The sequence below is a fragment of the Filicampus tigris genome, chromosome 18 (genome assembly GCF_054856515.1).
Source record: "Filicampus tigris isolate MCC_2025a chromosome 18, RoL_Ftig_1.0, whole genome shotgun sequence".
Taxonomy (NCBI): domain Eukaryota; kingdom Metazoa; phylum Chordata; class Actinopteri; order Syngnathiformes; family Syngnathidae; genus Filicampus; species Filicampus tigris.
Genome location: NC_141234.1, coordinates 4,427,049 through 4,445,678, shown reverse-complemented (window position 1 = coordinate 4,445,678; position 18,630 = coordinate 4,427,049). Strand labels below are relative to the sequence as shown.

At 40.8% G+C, this 18,630-nt stretch overlaps 1 protein-coding gene across 9 annotated transcripts in view; it reads left to right on the top strand.

Annotated features, from left to right (window-relative positions):
* Window positions 1-18,289, top strand: part of LOC147132063 (uncharacterized) — a 73,812-nt gene extending 55,523 nt beyond the window's left edge. For 3 of the 9 annotated variants that reach the window (XM_086014867.1, XM_086014866.1, XM_086014865.1), the window contains 11 exons: window positions 4,035-4,178; window positions 15,921-15,999; window positions 16,462-16,506; window positions 16,789-16,834; window positions 16,914-16,968; window positions 17,047-17,153; window positions 17,238-17,333; window positions 17,403-17,596; window positions 17,688-17,852; window positions 17,919-17,993; window positions 18,097-18,289. In XM_086014867.1, the coding sequence (XP_085870993.1) occupies window positions 16,468-16,506; window positions 16,789-16,834; window positions 16,914-16,968; window positions 17,047-17,153; window positions 17,238-17,333; window positions 17,403-17,596; window positions 17,688-17,777 (627 nt within the window). In that variant the 5' untranslated portion in view covers window positions 4,035-4,178; window positions 15,921-15,999; window positions 16,462-16,467 and the 3' untranslated portion in view covers window positions 17,778-17,852; window positions 17,919-17,993; window positions 18,097-18,289. Of the gene's footprint in view, window positions 1-4,034; window positions 4,179-9,106; window positions 15,687-15,920; window positions 16,000-16,461; window positions 16,969-17,046; window positions 17,154-17,237; window positions 17,334-17,402; window positions 17,853-17,918; window positions 17,994-18,096 lie in introns of those variants that run through there. The other 6 variants (XM_086014870.1, XM_086014868.1, XM_086014871.1 and 3 more) reach the window with 6 other exon arrangements.
* Window positions 18,290-18,630: the final 341 nt, after the last annotated feature.

The following is an 18,630-nucleotide window of genomic DNA, read 5'->3' as shown; positions in this document are numbered from 1 at the left end:
AGGTCTAAATGTAAATGTTGCTTTTAGCGTACACCAAGCACAACTGTTGAAATGTTGACCCTTTAATATATTATTTGTCCATTCCAATCATTTGAAACGTCAGTTCACAAATATTACACACACTCACTGTAAAAAAACACAATTTTTTTTCTTCCCAGTGTTTTAAGTTAAAACAACTTTAAAATGTAAATTATTGAGATTTATGGCAACAATGTTAGTTACCTCAACAAAGCAAGTAAGTTGTTTGCTCCAAAAGATTTGTTTGAGTTGGGTTCTCTTAACTGTTATTTCTTTGTTGTGAAATGTGGGAAACTATTGAGTTTAATTCACTGGCGGAGCTAGCGGGGGGGTTGCGGAGCCATTGATGCCCCCGAACCACCACCACCACCAGGTGCCAGGCCAGATAATTGTTTTTTTTTCTTTCGTTCTCCAAAGACAACAATTAATGAATGTTTATCAGCGTTTTCTGATGAATATTTTTGGTTTGTCAATTTTTTTGGTTTGTTTTGCGGACCCCCTAAGATAGCCTTGCCCCCTCCCACTCCCCCCTCCATGCCCCCCACCCGCATAACATAAAAGTCTATCTCCGGCAATGGTTGAATTGCCTAACTTAAAATTATATCGAAGTTTGCTGCCTTGAAATTTTGAGTTCCAGTAAAGTATTAGAATAACAAAGATATATATTTTTTTATAATTAACTGCCAAAAGTTGAAAATGAAATCAACCACTTTTGTGATGTAAAATATGAAAACATCGCACATACAACATGGCACGTACCTTTTGTTCACAAGTGACAAGCATATGGCAAACGAAGCAAGTCTGCATTTTCACTGAGTGCTGCTTCTTGTCAAACAGATGGACTCAAATGCACGGCACCAGTCACAGAATATCCAAATAAATGTTTAATTTACATCAACTCTTTTTCCCAAATACTTAAAATAAAATAAAATTTAAAAAAAACTACAAAAGTTCAGAAATACCATCTACGATCAAGCGAACTGGAATGGGAACAAAACAGGAGCTAGCCTACCAGCCAAAAGTGAGGCTAGCTGCTTTTGTTCCAAAAACGATGTTTCTCTTCTCGCCTTTTGTTGCGCAATCTCTGTGTGTTGCTTAAGCAGCTCAAGTTTGTAAAATACACTCTTTTATTGCGAGATGTCCAAAAGTGGTGTCTGAAGCAAACAGGCGCAAACCAGCAGGAGCCTGCATTGTACAGTGCAGCTGCACAGTTGTGGCTGACAGCCAGCTGACTTTTCATAGATTCGGGGGACTTTGCGCTCCCTCCTAAAATGATTGCAGCAGTGAGACAGATTCCATTATTTTTGCTGTAGACTGAAAACATTTGCAACATGATGAATATGAGACAAGGCATCCACATTTCAGCTTCATTTTCTTTCAGGTTAGCGAAATGTCAATAGTATAATGATATCAAGCCTAATGAGACTCGGTGACATCACCAAACTTAACAAACAGGCTCACTCTACTGGGTTTAAGTCTGAAGACTTGTTTTAAAACCTTCCATTTGGAGTGGAGTCTTTCAGCTGCTTTCATGACACGCATGGGAATTTAGGTCATTGCGCAACTAAACTGGATTTATGACTAAGCTGTGAAAGTGAAGCGATAAAACACACAAGTTGTACAACTTTAAAGGGCTTGAATTTAAGAGCGAGCCTGTCGTAAAAAAAATAAAATAAAATAAGAAAAAATACTTGGAACTCTGATTAAAATCCGCAAGAGCAAATCAATCATCAATCTAAGACTATTAAGCCCAATAAAGCATATTAAGCATACTTTTTTTTTTTTAAACAAGTCAGACACATTTTATGATAGTTTTTTACAGCAGCTTTCCTCATTGTTTTATAAGGAACTCAGGGACATGTTTGTCACAATTTATGTCAGCTCATTCCCCTAAAAATAGAAGCTTGATGCTCTAGCAATCTAGCGTCAAATTTATATGTCTCCCGTAATTATGCAGTGGCACTTACAATATGTTCACAATTGAACATCTTGTACTCTATCTAGCCTTTGGCTGTCATTTTGACAAATTGATTTCAATACAGTTTTTATGCTCCTCAATTTATTAGATTTTACCTGACACTCTTTAAACACATTCTTTTCCGCCTTGTTCTCTGCCACTGGTTGAAAAGAAGAAAGCCACAATGTATCTACGCCACTCAAAGCCAGACACTTTACTTTTTTAATACTCTGGGGAACGTAAACTTTACCAGACATTTTCCACTGCCTATCAAGGCACACGTCAGTGTGACAGGAGTCGGCGTGTTAGATGTCCTTCTCCACAGCAATGCCCTCTAGCCCCTCCCTCGAGACCAAGAACTGTTCCGAGACCAGATGAAGGCTATAATCTCTGGGCAAGCCTGGGGTCTCCGGAAAGATAAGAAAGAGAACAATGGGTTGGAGGTCGGAGCCATCTTTAATCAGATGTGCAAACCGACCAGGTTTTACCTATTTGAGATTAAAGAAGAGGGCCCGAAGGGGCATTGGTCCCCCCCTGAAATATGCTTGAACCCTCCAGGTGCCAGGCCAGATAATTGACTTTTGTGTATTTTCCAAATTGTACGGGATTTTTTTTTTTTCCCACATAGTTCACAGTAGAGAACATATAATGAATGTTTATCCGCGTTTTCTGATTAATTTTGTGGGTTTGTAATTTTTGGGTGTTTTGTTTTGTGAACCCCCTGAGATAGCTTTAACCCCCATTCCCCCCCCCTCCCCATTGCTCCCCCAAGGACACAAGTCTAGTTCTGCCACTCTTATCGGCAAAGAAATGCTCACTAACACAAATTTAGCACATGCAAAAGTGAAGCAAAAATAAAAGTTGCATTCGCATTTATTTTAAGACTATAAACATACACATAGTCTGAAAACCTGCAAATTATACTGTAGGTAAATTGCTCATTAAGCTACATGGCAGATTTCGCTGAGGTGAATAAAGGGACACTAGCTTGTTTTTCTTGATATAACCCTCTCAACACTGTAACTGCTGGGCAGACTTTGGGAGGTGTGCGTGTGTGCGCGCGTGTGTGTGCATGCACAGGGGATGCAGCTGACATGAAATACATCAGGATGTGTCACTTTGGGTTAATCCTGATGTTGTTCGGGATGTTTACACTATTCATCAGACACGCACGCACAGTCCACCCACACATTGACTCGCACAGACGCACACACACACAACCACACTGTCGTATGCTTGATATGAGTTATTAATAATAGGGAGGTTGTTGTCAATTAGTACCGCTTGACGATCTCCTCGAGTGCTGCTACACTGCCACTGTTTCTATCATTAAATTCTGCTAAGTACAGTTCAAGTGTCATGCAATGTTTTTTTTTTTTTTGTTTTTTTCCCCCCTTCGATATAGATACTCAAACAACGCTCCGTCTTCTCAATGACATTGCTGGAAAAAAAAAATATTTGAATCATACTTAGATTACCGTCTTTAGTGTCTGTTTGGATCATTGTTTGGAGCTGAAAAGGTTGACTCAAATTAATAAATGTGATTATTGTGCTAAGATGCAGAGTAAACCCATGCAACATATTTAGCACAACCTAAACAAAATGTGAGTAACTTTTATGTGGAGGAAGTAAGATCCATTTTTAAATCGTTACTTCTGGTCATTCTTTGTTGACTAACCAAACATAGTGATGACATTCACTCTTCAAATGAATTCCTCCCACCCATCTTGTGTTTCTCACTGTTTCTCATCAATTCTATGAAAACGTCTTGGAATACGTGTCTGCTAACAATGTAAAAATGCCCTTTCTCTCGCCGACTCTTTGCCCCGCGGCCCTTCCCCACATGTTTCGACATTTCCCAGCACTGCATGATGTATATCTGGCCTTTTGATGTTGTCACTGCTTGTCCCGAAGCCTGAGGCCCAATTAAAACTAACAACCCCTGTGGTACTCCGCAGCTCCTTCCACCAGATTACTTGTGCTCTCTTTTGCTGCACGTTGCCTCAGCCTGGACGTTTCTTGTCTTTTACACCTTCTTCCATTTCTTGCCCCCTTATAGATGTTGGGTCTTCTTGGAGCACAAATACTGGGGAAAAAAAGTGGGCATTGATGGCTATACTGCATCACAGGTTCTGTCCAGGGGAGATTGACTGCAGGTTCCAAGCGTATGTGAAAAAAAAAGCAGCAGGTCTTCTTCCATCAGGTACTGCCCCGCTCGTCGCACTTTTCTGTTCAATAATGCATGGGAACTGGTGACCTCCATGACTCTTACTGACAGCCATGCTGCTGTATCTGGAAGGAATCACTTGTACCGTGTCTTGAATGCGGAGAGAGAAGGTCAACGTGTGCGGCGGCCCGACATGCAAATGTGTAGATATGTGCAGTCGATTATGTAAAGGTGTTTCAGGGATAGACTGCGCAGATTCGTCTTGTGCTTTAAAAGTGAAGCCCGACCGTGCGTTAGTTTTACCTCATTATGGGATTGATTTACTAGCCGGGGTGCTAAATTGCATGTTCACTTTAACAGATTGCGTACACTCTAAGTAGCTGTGTTCTGTGTGATCTACTAACGTTGGAATTTTTATACTAAGATCCCAAATAGATGGAACTAAATTCCATTCTCACGCAATCACTGTCTTAAAAAGAGCATTTTGCACTTTGGGAACCTCTGATGGTTTTCACCATGAAATATTTGGGAGAAAACCACAAGAGCAGTTCAAAGTGATGTTATTGGAAGTGTTAGTGGAAGAAAATCAAAGAAAAGCAAAGTCGAAAGAGGTTTGTCATAACTTACATGGCATAACTTATTCTTGTGACTGGCACCAAGTCAAATCTTAGGATTTTGCCCCGAAATTGCATTGCTCTAGTTAATGTTGCAATAATTTTTGTTTCTGGCATTTCAAAAATATTTACGCAGGATACTGACATTTCGATCAGCTTCCTCTTCTCTTTGCATGAGGAATCAAGTTTGTAACCAATTTTATACTCTCAAACCTAAACCTATGTGAGTGATCAGACAGCACTGATCCCAAATTTTCCATCTGACCTTATCCCAGCATTGTTCTCACAACATAGAAGCTAGCAGACCTTAAAAAGGAAATCTACAACTGCTTTTAATGGATTGCCAATATCCTGCACCTAAACAGAGGTGTCACCGATATTTCATTTTTTATGGATTTTGGAACGCGCCTGCTTGGCTGTTTAGTATTTGGCTAACCTACCTAAGATTTGTGACACTATGTGACTAGATTCCCAATTGGTCACCTTGAACAAATACCTCGTTCAAAGTTTCACTTATCTTTCATTTCATTACACAGCCGCATGCACATCCAAATTTTAAATAAAAAAAAACAACAACATCATTTTGAAATCTTCATTCCATTTTTAATTTATGGAACTCGGCCAGCTTCAACATCTAAATGTCATGCATCCATTCCCATAATTATCACCAAAAAGAGTAAATATGGTTTAGAGTTGATAGATGCCCCCCCCTCCCCAATAAAAACCTATCGCGTTGTCAGAAAATAAAGGTGACAGTCTGTACTTCACAAATTGAAAAACAAAGCTGCCACAAGCTTGTAGATGTCAGAAAAGTGCAATTATTTTGGGGCATTCTCCGCACAGGGAATTGAATATTGCACCTGTACAGATCGCTGTTGTCAGATGGTGTGTGATTTGTCTAATTTCCCATGATGTCAAAGTCAAAGCTCCACAGAGGCGGCCGATAAGCCATGGCCAGTTGACATGGCAACTGTCACTGTACTTCTACAAACGGTTACAAAATGACACTGCTACGTTCTTTCCTACATTCAGGCATAGACTGCGGATAAATACATGCGAGGGAGTGAAATGAGTGGGTTGCAAGTTGCATCATGTTCATTCATGTTTGTCAAATTGAATAACCTTATTGTTATTAAAATAATACAAAAACATGTCGCTAGCTAATTGACAGGGTGATATCAAGACAAGGAATAATGTTGTATTATAAGCACGACAGCCTCCCATACATGAATGCAGGATCTTCCATATGATCCCCACAGCATTGAAATCATGTAAGCATACAGTCTTGGCTCATTTGCACAACCTCCCTTTTTGTTCCATTACTCATCGGCGTTGTGAAAGCTTTGAAATCCTGAGGTGAGCGATTGTGAGGGGTGAGGGAGGGGCGATCTTTTGATGCTGTTGCTAAACTTCAAAGCTTTGCACTTAATTGACCTTGAAATAATTAGGTGCTGAATTGTTGATCCTGACATCAGTTTGTACGTTATGGGGTCCTGCTGGCTGATGTGTAGTTTGGAGTCGTGCGGCGCGCTTGCGGTCACGTGGACGCTATAATGAAAGCAAAACAAACGATCTTTTGATGTAGCTCAAAGGTATATATGGGCAGAATGGACATGGAGATATACTGTTGTGGCGCACGTATAGAATCATCAAAGCGTGGATAGAGTTGTGAGGCCAAAGTGCATCTCTTATTGAAGTAACTTCAGCGTCACTAATGAACCTCGAGGCGCAACGCCAGGACCGAGCGCCGACTGTATTGTGTGCCAATTGATGTGGCTGCCGCTGATGTGTACGAGAGGTCGTCTCTAAGGCGGTAAGTAGCGGGGGAGGTTTCTGCATGTGCCGATTTGTGTGAGGTGGCGTCGCCTCGTGTGGCCCGTGGGAGGCAAGGAGGCTGCGAGATGGCGATAGCGCCGGCCTCTGTTGTGCTCCAGTTAATCTAGTGAACTGCGAGGCGCTCGGCGAGGTCAAGGAGAGGTCCCGTCCTCTCGGGGAGCTCCGCGTAACGATCGAAATCGCTCCTGAACTTTGTGCCCTCCTCCTCTTCTTCTTCCCCTCCTGCGTAGTGGTACAAAACAGTGGTGCCGTGAAGCCAAAGATATACAGGGGAGCGCTTTTCAGTGGCTATAAAAAGTCTACACACCCCCTGGTCAAATGCCAGTTTTTTGGGGGATATTCATGAGAGCAACATTCAAAAGTCAGCAGTAATGAGGAAGCCAACTATCGCTCAGCAAAACTCATACTGTGGTCCTCAGTGACCCTCAGATATTACTGGTCTGAGTGTAGACAAGTCCTTACAAAAGCTTCTATCATGACATAAGAGTAAAAAACATGAAGTTTCAGCCGACACCATATTCCACTAAACACTCACAACTTCAAAAGAGTGTCTTTATAGGTGTCTTTATAACATTCCCGTCATATGCTTTTGTCAAAATATGGCAAGGTTTAAGAATTATGTAACCCCCGATTTCCTTGGTTATAGAACCTTCTAATTCATTTTCATTTCTGTCTTACCCGGGACATTTAATTAATCAAGTAAGTATTCATGTTTTAAATTGACTTCAAATGTCAATGGCTGTTCTTTCACCGTGTCATTACGTATCCTTTTTATCGTCCACACACGTTGAAAGACGAGGCATCAGTCTGAGTAACCCGCAGCCACCTGTTCTTTACTGCGCCTGCAGTCATTTAACCGTCTGTAATTACTCCACCGGTGTCCTCAGAACAGACACATGTATCTTTACCAGTGTGGACAAGGGAATGTCTGTGACAATGCAGTTGGCTGAAGGACACGCTCACTAGGAGCGGTTTGGCCTGCTCTAAATGCAGGCAACCTCAGTACAGTTACAGGCTAACCATCACCGCTGAGATTCTAACGAGTCATCTCAAGCTTTTTTGGGTCCGCAGGAAATGAGTCGCTCTGGTTAAGTACTGGTGACCAGCTGATACATACTGTAGATAATGAAATCTCAGGTTCATGGAAACTAAAGAGCAGAGGTCCTGAGCTGTAAGTGGATCATTTTGCATATTCATTTAGAAGTAACATTAGCTATTAATTCTCCAGCCCTATAAAGGATTTCCAGCACAAAGCTCATGACGCATGAAAACGCTTTGACTGAAGTGTGGGAGAAAACATGGGCGCAATTGTGAAGGGAAAGCCATTGTGTCAAGACTGCTGGTTTGTGTCAGGACACATTAAGACAGTAGTTAGCGCGCGGGGCCCGCTTCCGTCGTCTGCTAAGCTAAAATTATCCCCAACAGCTGTGTGTACGCGCGGCACGCCAGGATGCGCGGTTTTCTTAAGTCAAGCTGACACACTGAACGTCATGACGACTGGTTATCGCTAGGCAACATCATCGCCCTTTGCTTGCAGGGATTTATTTGAGTGGCATTGCAGCAGTATTTGCAATCCTTGTACAATCTCGCCACGCAAACTAGTCATTTACATAATGTGCATATTATATGCATCCACTTGGCAACATGGCACCCTGGAATGGCGTTAGCATGCAAACGCAGGAGCGTAGAGTGACTTGCACGTCAACTCAATATAATTACTGAAATTGCTCAAAAGATAAGATCGCAGGATTTCTGCTTGCTATTTCTATGCGCTTTGTGTTCTTTGCTCCATGAAATGACAAACACTTGGTAATAATTAAGTATTTGAATTTGGCTTTGCAAAGTGCGCAAATTATTTTGGATTACTCCAGTGAGCCGACGAGCAACTTTAAAGTAAAACTACGTAAAAGTCCGTCTTTGCGAAGGTGACTCTCCTCTAAGTTTGAGTGCATAGTGAGCAGAGGTCAGCTGCCACAGGACGTAAATAAAACAGTTAATTTTTTCTAACGCGTTCTAAATTCTTTATATGGATCGTTAAGTAAATCGTCATTGTTAACGCTTTAACTTTGACAGCCCTAGTTTTGTTTTATATCACACATGAGAAATATGCACCCCCCCCCCAAAATGGCTTGCAATCATGTGGAAATGGCTTGTGAGTCTCTCTGATATAATGGCTCGCGTCTCCTCTGGATAGAAGATTTATGATTCACAACGAGAACAAATAATGAGGATACGAGCGAGGAATGAGATTGCGCTTTAGCTATCTGACTTTTCGGGAACATTATTGACAAGAGGAAATTAACTGTTAAGTCCTATTGAGTTTTGCCAAGCAAGATAAAACCCAAAATGTGCTATCACACTAATAAAAACAGAAACTTCACGGTGTGTTGGAGGACTATCCTGTTTGCATAATACTCGAAGTGAATGAATCCTGGAGAAAAAAAAAAAAAATATATATATATATATATATATATATATATATATATATATATATATATATATATATATATATATATATATATATATACACACACCGTATATAGCTGTAACCCGCTAATCATCAGAAACCATTGGAATACGCTTCAGTTAAATGTATTGATTACATGCCAATCACTGCAGCATCCTTTCTCTTGGTGTGCATGCCTGGAATAGCAAATGAGCTTTTACACAAAATTGTAATTGACTTTTTTACATCACTTTCCATCAGTTTTACTGTCAACGCGGCGCATCCAGAATGCTATTTTCTGCACGTCGTAATCCCCTTGACAGTGTTCTTTTTTGTTCTCATGATCCGCTATGAGTTATTGACGTGTAGTGGAAAAAGTGGTCTCAATAGGAAGTATGAAGAAAAGACAGAAGTATTCAAGGACATATGAAACTATAGAGAATACAGTCATGCAGAATGGAAAACAGAATCCCATTTTCAGGATACATTGTCGTTGAAACTGAGGTAAAGTCAATCCAAAACAATTCTGTCTAGTTTTACCTGAACTCTAATAAAAATGACTTGATGATCCAAAACGGGGGTCACCAAGTCCGGTCCTCAAGGGCACCTATCCTGCATGTTTTCCATCTCTCCCCGCTGCAACACACACCTGATTGAAACGATCAGCTCATCAGCAAGCTTTTCAGAAGCCTCATAACGATACAAATCATTTGAAACAGGTGTGTTGCAGCAGGGGAGCGATGGAAAACATGCAGGATAGGTGCCCTTGAGGACCGAAATTGGTGAACCCTGATCCGAAAGATACATGCTCTTCATTGAGAACTTTTATTTATTTATTTATTTATTTTATATAGAAATTCCTGTATTATGTCAATGTTCATATTCCTCAAGTCTCTCGTGATACGTTGCAAGTGATAAGTATAAATTGCCGGTTACTTGGAAATTACTTCTGTGTTATGCCCATTGTAAAATCAGATATTTTTTTTGTAGTTGCAAAATATAGTGCTGTCAGTACAGAACATCTATTAAGTTGTGCCCATTACCCACATTATTTTTAAGTCACTATGACCTCAGAGATGTTCCATTCCACTAAATCATGCCTCATTTGCCATTATACTAATGTCCGATATATTTTGATGTTTATATCCATGCTAATGTTTATTAGCTGCATGCTTTGAAAGCATGCTGGCAATGTTGCTCTCTCCAGCTAGTAAAGCTCCATTGTCACGGGGTTTGCCATTTCGCTTGTCTCTCTCTGATGCGCCATCAACCTCTACGCCCTCACTTTAATCTCCCCACCGCCGTGTCGCCTCTATTTTTCTCTCCTGATTTCATTGCCTCCGTCCTACGCCTTTTTCCCTTTCCCCTCATTAGTGTAATGTCCGAGTTCTGCGCAACAGAGGAACATGGGGAACGTTTAACCGGTGACCGGCAGCAATTAATGCTGCTGACCTGCTGCGCCAAACTCTGCCCTTGACCAGATTTCAGCACGCCGCATGGCACTTTGCAAACAAACAGCAGATGGAGACGAGACGCTAACAATTGCATGTAGTGTACGAAGGTGAGCGTCGAACGGCATTTTTCTCCGACTTATTTGGAGAGCTTTAGGACATGCACGCGTACGCAAGCAGACGTGCGCTCGATGGAAGTCGCAGAGCCACCAGCGTTGCATTAGTGAGCTGACAAAGCTCATTTAGGTCTGCCGGTGATGAAAGGACTGCAGAGCCCCATCCCACTGAGCTTCATGAAAACGTTGTGACAACGCAGAGTGATCCACTTAAGAGGTGCATAGTGGCCCTCGGGGGGGGTGCGAGACTGGCCTTCTTTGGTCACTCTCTCAGCCATTGTGAATGTGAGCGGCACACTAAACACTTGGGACACGTCCGAGGCTTGTATGGAGGACGCCGCGCGATACGCTGAGGTTGCAGTGTGGGGACCGAGTTCGAGTGTGCACTATAAGAGATGCTTGAATTAGCGTGATACATTTTCATGTAATGTGTGCTGTAAGCCACAACTTGCAAGTTGTCTCTCCTGCTGTGGCACGATCTTCATCAAAATGGAGACCTCTATCGTAACATGTTGACCGATGGAAATGGCGCCAATATTTGCCATCTTTCCTACGAAAGCTACATCTGAAGGCAGATTACGCCACGTGAGCGATTCTTGCCGTGAATAATTCACACAGTCCGATTCCATCCCGACCAGAGCAACACTTGTGATATATGCACTATTCTGCACTTCAGTAGTGAAAACAGAATCAGTTGAGATTTTGAATATTTAATTCAAAACGTGTATAAAATCAACCACGTCTGAGCTGTGATGGAAACCAGGTTATTCAGTTTTACTGGACAATTGCAAATACTGAACAAAGGGAAGTAAACATATTGGAAGTATTCCTTGCCATATACTGAATCTGGGCCACGACGCCAAGCTTTAAGTGCTTTCATATAAATTCTTGACTTGTTAGCGCATGCTCAAGCCCCTTTACCACTTAACAGAAACATCCCCCCCATCTTCATTAAATACCTCTCTCTATACATTAATTGGCTTCCCAGATATAGTAGCCGAACATCTACAGAGATGATTCTTGCCACTGCTTTTCTCTCAGCCTCCATCTACTTTGTACCACAGGCTTTCAACCCGCTCGCTTTATTCTCTTCGATTCATCTCCGCAGCACAAGTCTCTGCTGCATCTGTGTCGTTCCGTATACACGCTATACTGTATGTACAGTAGCGTACAGTTAGGCCTGAATTGCATATTGAGCATTTGTGTGTGGGTGTCACACATTTGCATTTGATTTCTTGTGCTTAAAAAAAGATAAATTATATTCTTGGAAACCAATGTTGGATGTCCCCTTGGGGTCAGATTTTACAGCTGCGCAGCTGTCGCATATTGACTGACCAGGAAGACAGGTGAGATTATACCATTATATTAGATATATTTTAGCTTATCCAACTTGTTTTATTTGCTAAACCTTTTAAAAAAAAATCGCAGGCAAATTATTTTGTTTTATTAAAGTAAATGCAATGGTTGCTCCAAATCAGAAATGCAGTTTTTATAATATCGAGCTCATGTTGGTCATTTGCAAGGAATTTTGTTCATAGTTTATATCTTAGCACGCATGCTGTTCCAAAATTGGATCTGTGTCAGTTTGAAAATATTTTTTTATTGGTCTGTAGTTTGGGACAAAATGCCATGAAATGAGAAATAAACTAAATGAGGAAACATTTCCTAGATGCCTCTCTGATATGTGGAGAAAAGAAATGTCTCTGTGGCACTTTCTGCAACAGCAATACACTTTTTTTTTTTTTTTTTGTATACACTGACTTTTTTTTTTCTGCTGAGAAAACACGCACAGCAAAGTGATATATAATCGGCATAAACATAGTCACAGTATTTCAAACAGAGTACTCCAGACACAAACAAATGCGTGTACTATTTATTTTTTAAAGAACATGCATTTCTAGTATCACAATTTCAAGCTGAATTTTGAGCAGGCAGTACACACGGCTACATTTAAGTCGGCTTTATTCAAGCCTTTTAAACACTTTGATCCTTGATCCTGAGTACAAATTCCTGTTGCAACGTCGACTTCGCTAAATGCGTCTTCAGCATCAATGCATGCCACGTGGCTTAACTTAACGACAGTTACATTTTAAATTATTGATTTCAATTTCACTTGACATTAAAAATCCAAATCGTCAAACCTCAAAGTGCCAGTAGGCCGTCAGTGTGTAAAGCCTGAGGAAATTCAAACATTTCTTCCTCAACTTATTTACCCTTCAATTAATTATGATGTTCGTTTTTCCTGCAACTACATTAAGCACAACTAAAAATGTTAGTGTTTCTTTTAGTGTGATTTAAAAAATTAAAAAAAAGTGGAGATGCTTACATTTTCTGTCACTTTATCATATTTTGCCTAAGGTCAATGTACCCAAGACAATTTTTAGTTTTGGAGGAGGCTTTGCACTTTTTCTCACTCCCAATGGGAATACTTAGTCTGTGCAAATGGAAACACTTTTTTATTTGATTGTTAGTTTCATAAAGTGATATCTACAATTCAGAAGAGTGCAGTCAAACACAAGCACTGACTAATAGTCATGTTTTTTGCCGTCTTGTAGGTACTTTTCCCCCCATACATATCATTAGCTCAACTAATCAAGAATGCAAATGCACATCATCAATTACAAAAAAAAAAAACAACAACAGTTGTCAATGCTTATTTATTCAATGTTTTCTGTATACTGTATTAAACATTTTTGGGTTAGGAAAATACTTGGAAAAAATATTTCTTTCCTATGTGACTAATCAAGGCTTCAAGCATGTTGTAATCTACAATCGATTATATTTTCTTTTTTTTGAAAGGGCAGCTATGACGGATTTGAATTGATTTCAACGACTTGGCTAAAAGGGCAGGAATTAGAAACCATGCGCCAGCCCGAGCTGTGAGCATGTAAGCCGCCATTCAAACTCCAAACAGTGCACTAACTTTCAGCGCATGTGGAAAATGAATTGTTTTGCAGGAGAGAAATGCAGATTAGGCGAGTGTGACAGTCCCTTTGTGCTTCAAAATGTCACCGATGAACATAATTAAATGCCAAGTTTTAAGGGACTATTTCTAGCCACAGAAATTGTAATACAGCGAGCCGCCTCTACAGCAACAACAAGAAATCAATCTTGCAGGGTGTCCGCAAAGTTTTGAAAAATGTAAATGGTAATACAGTTTGCAAATGTGTAATCGATGAGCAAAAGTTAATTTGGTAAAGTTCATCTATCTTTGTGTATGATTCTGTGCTAGCATTTACTTAATAGCCTATACTATACTTTAAATTTCATAGAATGTGCTATTCTTTCTTGATTACCGGTCGTAATTACAGCAAAGCTACAAAAATGGAATAACATAAATGTGACATTAGTTTTCATTGAGCAGAAAGGAAAAGCAAAATGTTGTCACAATGGACAATATTCTTCGATGGCATGAGAAGTTTGCATTTTTCTATCACACCATTCTCACTGTGTTTTATAAACCTTGCCATTTATTCTTATAATAGCATTTGACTCTTAGAATACAATACTCCTCCCCTCACTATATAATCTGCTTTTCAGTTTCATGGCTAAATTACTGTATTGTTCAGCCTTATGTATCCCTTGCATAAATCCCTCAATTTGTCTCAACCACTTCACTAATTAGATGTTTCCCGCATGCATTATTTAGATAATTGACTGCTAACACATCATTTGTGTATCATTCATTCATTAGTTTTTTTTTTTTTCAAAACAAAACAAAGTAAATAAAAATGAACAAAAATGACTTGTTTTGTGAATATTCCTTCAAATTCCGATTTTGTGCACAAATGAAAAATTAGCGAGCAAATTAGTGCACAAACCCTTTTTCGGGGGTCTCTCAGAATGTCTTCCCATTTTTGTCCCCAATAGTATAAATCGTTATTATTAAATTTGATTCCATCATGTTTCTTTATGTGTTGTAGGTTCTGAAGCTTACGGACCTGTCGGACCAGGAATGAATAGAAAAGCGTTTTTTTTTTTAAAACAGCCAATATATATAGTAAGGCGTTTTGGGGGGAAAAATGGCCATGTATGAGTATACATTTAGATTGCGAAAATTCTCCATCAAGAAGGCCAAATGGCGTAAGACTTGACCTGGGATTCGGGAGACATTGGTTCAATCCTCACCCAAGAATCGAACCAGGGTCTGTCAAAAACTACATTGAGTTACTAACCACTGAGCCATATTGGATCTGTTGTGCAATGATGAAGGGTCTCAGTTGTCTTAGTCTCCACGCTACACGATATCTAACCAGTATACATTTAGATTTCGAAAAAAAAAATCCGTCAAGATGGCATAAAAATATTTTAGGACACCCTGGTTCGATCCTCACTTTGTCTTCTGACAACCAGAGGACAAAGCAAGACTCGAACCCTTGTCTTTCAAAGACCACATTGAGTTACTAACCACTCAACCATATTGAATCTGTTGCGCAACAATGAAAGGTCTCAATTCTCTCCACGCTGCACTACATATGCCCAATTAATATACATTCAGATTTTGAAAAAAAATTATCTAGATGGCCAAATGGTATAAGACTAGGCTTGGGATTCGGGGGACCACGGTTCGAGTCTCACTTTGTCCTCCTCCAAGCAAAGGACAAAGCAAGAATCGAACCCAAGTCTCCCGAAGACCGACGACTATCATTTACCATTGGACTACGACAGATCTGACTTACATTATCGGTTTGTCATATTTATGTTAGTTTACAAATTCAACCCAACTGAAGATATGCATGCTAAATCCAACCATAGGTTAGGACGTCATTCATGCGGTGGTAGTAGAATGGTAAACATCATCGCGTTCTGTGCAGTGAGAACTGGTTCGAGTCCCGGTGGTGCCTCCGGACGAAAATTTTCTATTCGCTCCCACAAAGTAACAACTTTTTTACCAGTACCTTAGTAGGTAAAACTTTAGATTTTTTTTTTTTAATGGGGGATGACGTCATCACCTGAAACCTATTTAAGTCGGCACAAAGTGGAAGTTCATTCCTTCTTACAGCTGACAGCCTCCGGTCGTCCTCGTCCACTTGATGCTGCTCCGCACGCATCTCCGCAAGGTTATCGAAAACTTTTACAAGGTGAGCGTTCACGCTATTGGCCTCTTAAAATTCACTGCTTCTGCTCACTTCGAATGTAAAGGAGCACTTTTGGCGTGCTCACACTTTGCTAGCATGCAAAGCTAAAACGTTTGCTCTAGTGCCATTAAGGTCGTATAGGGTCTTAAATTGCACCAAAAAGCGTGTTCTGGCGCACGTGCACAAGAAAGAACACAATGTAAGCATTTAATTATTAAGTTCATGTTTGTTCAACAGGAATGCAGGCACCTGATGTGAAGCTGACTGAAAGCGTTTGCTCAAACCTCTCCAAGGATCCAGATCCGTTTTGCTGAAGGTAGGTAGACAAATCTTTTACATGAACTCACACAATGAATAAAGTGTACATGCATGCGTGTTAATTTTCAAATTTCTGTCCACGGGTGCAAATTTTCAAATTGAGCTTAAAATGGCCAACATCCTGTGAGTTTAAGCCGGATTCACAATTTCAATAAAGTATGTGTCTCATTTCTGTATCCAGGCTTGTAACTTCAACACAACGGTCAGATTGACTACAAAATGGCAGAATTAGTTTTTTTTTTTTTTTTTTTACAAATAAGATCATTATTAAACAAACGAAAACAATCTGTGTAATGGCTCACATCTTCAACAAAATGGCCAACTTCCTGTCTTTTTTGGGGGGCATGGCTTCATGAGACTTTTGCAGGTCTACATGTCGACCAAATGCCAGGTTGCTCAGCCACTAGCTTGTAAGTCTGAATATTTAAAAGTAGAATGCTTACGTTGCCATATATTTCAGGCCACCATGCTGTTGAAGAGGTGCCCAGCTCTGCTCTCATCACTGGTAAAACATGCCTTCATACATCTACAAATGTTTGACTAATTACTTAAGCATGTGCTGACCAGGGGGCCTTCTGTGATCTAATCAGCCGGGGAGTGTCAAATCAAGGTCCAGAAAGGTAAAAATTCTGCCACAGGGGAGGTAGTTTACTTGTCAGTTGAGTGAACGCACCTGTGGTAGGGTTTTAATTTCTGGACTTGGATTTGACGCACCTGAGTCAGGTGGGAACATTCACTCAATGGCAAAACGTATAAGTCATTTGTTGAATTTTAATGTGCGCTTCAGTATCACTCCAGGAAGAAGCACCAGCCGAGATTCTGGGACTTGGGAGGTAGAACGCCTCGTCGTCAAGGTTGGGACCTGTTGCAAATGACCAACTTGATGAATCCAACTACTTGATGTTGTTCTAGGTGGTGCTGGTGCAGGCTGTCAGGAAACATGGCGCCATGATCAACATGCTGACAGGTTACACAAGCTACACAAAAAAAAAAAAAAAAATCACCACTCAGTTGCTTTTTTTTTTTCCTTTGACTTTGCATGCAGTGCTGTCAGGGACTCTGCCGCCGAGACACTCCGCCTGCTGGACAATGAGACAAATTCTACATGTGGAGGGTCCTCAAGGCTGTCAACATTGAGACATGAAAATAAATGTAATCAATAGCAGCTTGACTTGGCCATTGTTTTCAATTTCTAAGTCAACCAAAAATGAATTGCTATTTTCCTCGTTTTAACAGGTTCACCATGCAGCGAGGAAGTAAAGTCTTTCATGTCATCTAACCTGAATGGTGCACAGCATGAAAATTGCCATGGCGCTGCTGCAGAAGTGTACGGTACAATATAATTGCATTTGTCATTTCGTATTACAATCGGCGTGTACTCACGTTTTGCTTGTCATGCAGATGGAGCCAGGCGGCACGGTGGTCGACTGGTTAGCACGTCCGTCGACTGGTTAGCACGTCCGCCTCACAGTTCAGAGGTCGTGGGTTCGATCCCGGCTCCGGCCTCCCTGTGTGGAGTTTGCATGTTCTCCCCGTGCCTGCGTGGGTTTTCTCCGGGCACTCCGGTTTCCTCCCACATTCCAAAAACATGCATGGTAAGTTGATTGGATACTCTAAATTGCCCCTAGGTGTGATTGTGAGTGCGGATGTTTGTCTCTGTGTGCCCTGCGATTGGCTGGCAACCAGTTCAGGGTGTCCCCCGCCTACTGCCCAAAGACAGCTGGGATAGGCTCCAGCACGCCCCGCGACCCTTGTGAGGAGAAGCGGTACAGATAATGGATGGATGGATGGCAGATGGAGCCATTGGAGTGCTGCGAGGTGAAACGTGACCTGAGGGTGAGCCTTCTGCTGGTAAGAGGAGTGTTTCATTTCAGCTAGCGTATTGCGCAAACTTGAATTGACTGTTCTTGTGTCCAGTGTGGCGCACAATCTGCTCAAGCCCCGAGACCGACCAGTGTTCCACAAGGTCCTGAAGGCAAACTTTGATCGCTGGTAGGTTCCAAGCTGAAAAACATTGTTTGCACAAGAAGTTGACTTAACTTTTGACTAAGATTTTTTTTTTTTTTTTTTTTTTTTTTTTTTTTTTTGGTCTTAGGTCCACGTTCTTCTCGCTGGGCCGACCACTTCACCGCGCACCGCCGAGCAGACTGTCATCCAACTTGTCCACCTTCTTCTCGATGGGCCGACTCCTCAGCACTCAGCGACGCGCAGACTAGTCATCCAATTTATAACTTGTTGTTTTTGTGATTGTATACTCTGCAAAAGAAATAAAACTTTATTACAAATAACACCTTAACTCTTCATTCTCAAACACATCACATAGATCTAACAAAAAAAAAAAAAAATCTTTTTTTCTACTTTTTTTTCCAAAATTTTATTATTCAAAAACAATTTTTTTTCAGGATTTTTTTTTTTTCTAGAAAAAAAAATTCGCTGCCCAGTGATTGGTCAGATTCACAAAAGTGGCCTTGGTTATGCAAATTACTGCTTTGATTGGTTGATGTGAAATTTGGGGGGTGGTCATAGCAACAGATAGTCTTCAAGTCCAAGTTGCACTTCAACCACTACATGGCACACAAGTCTTTCACTGTTCCCCTCCATCTCACATGACCCAAACCTCGAGGAATTT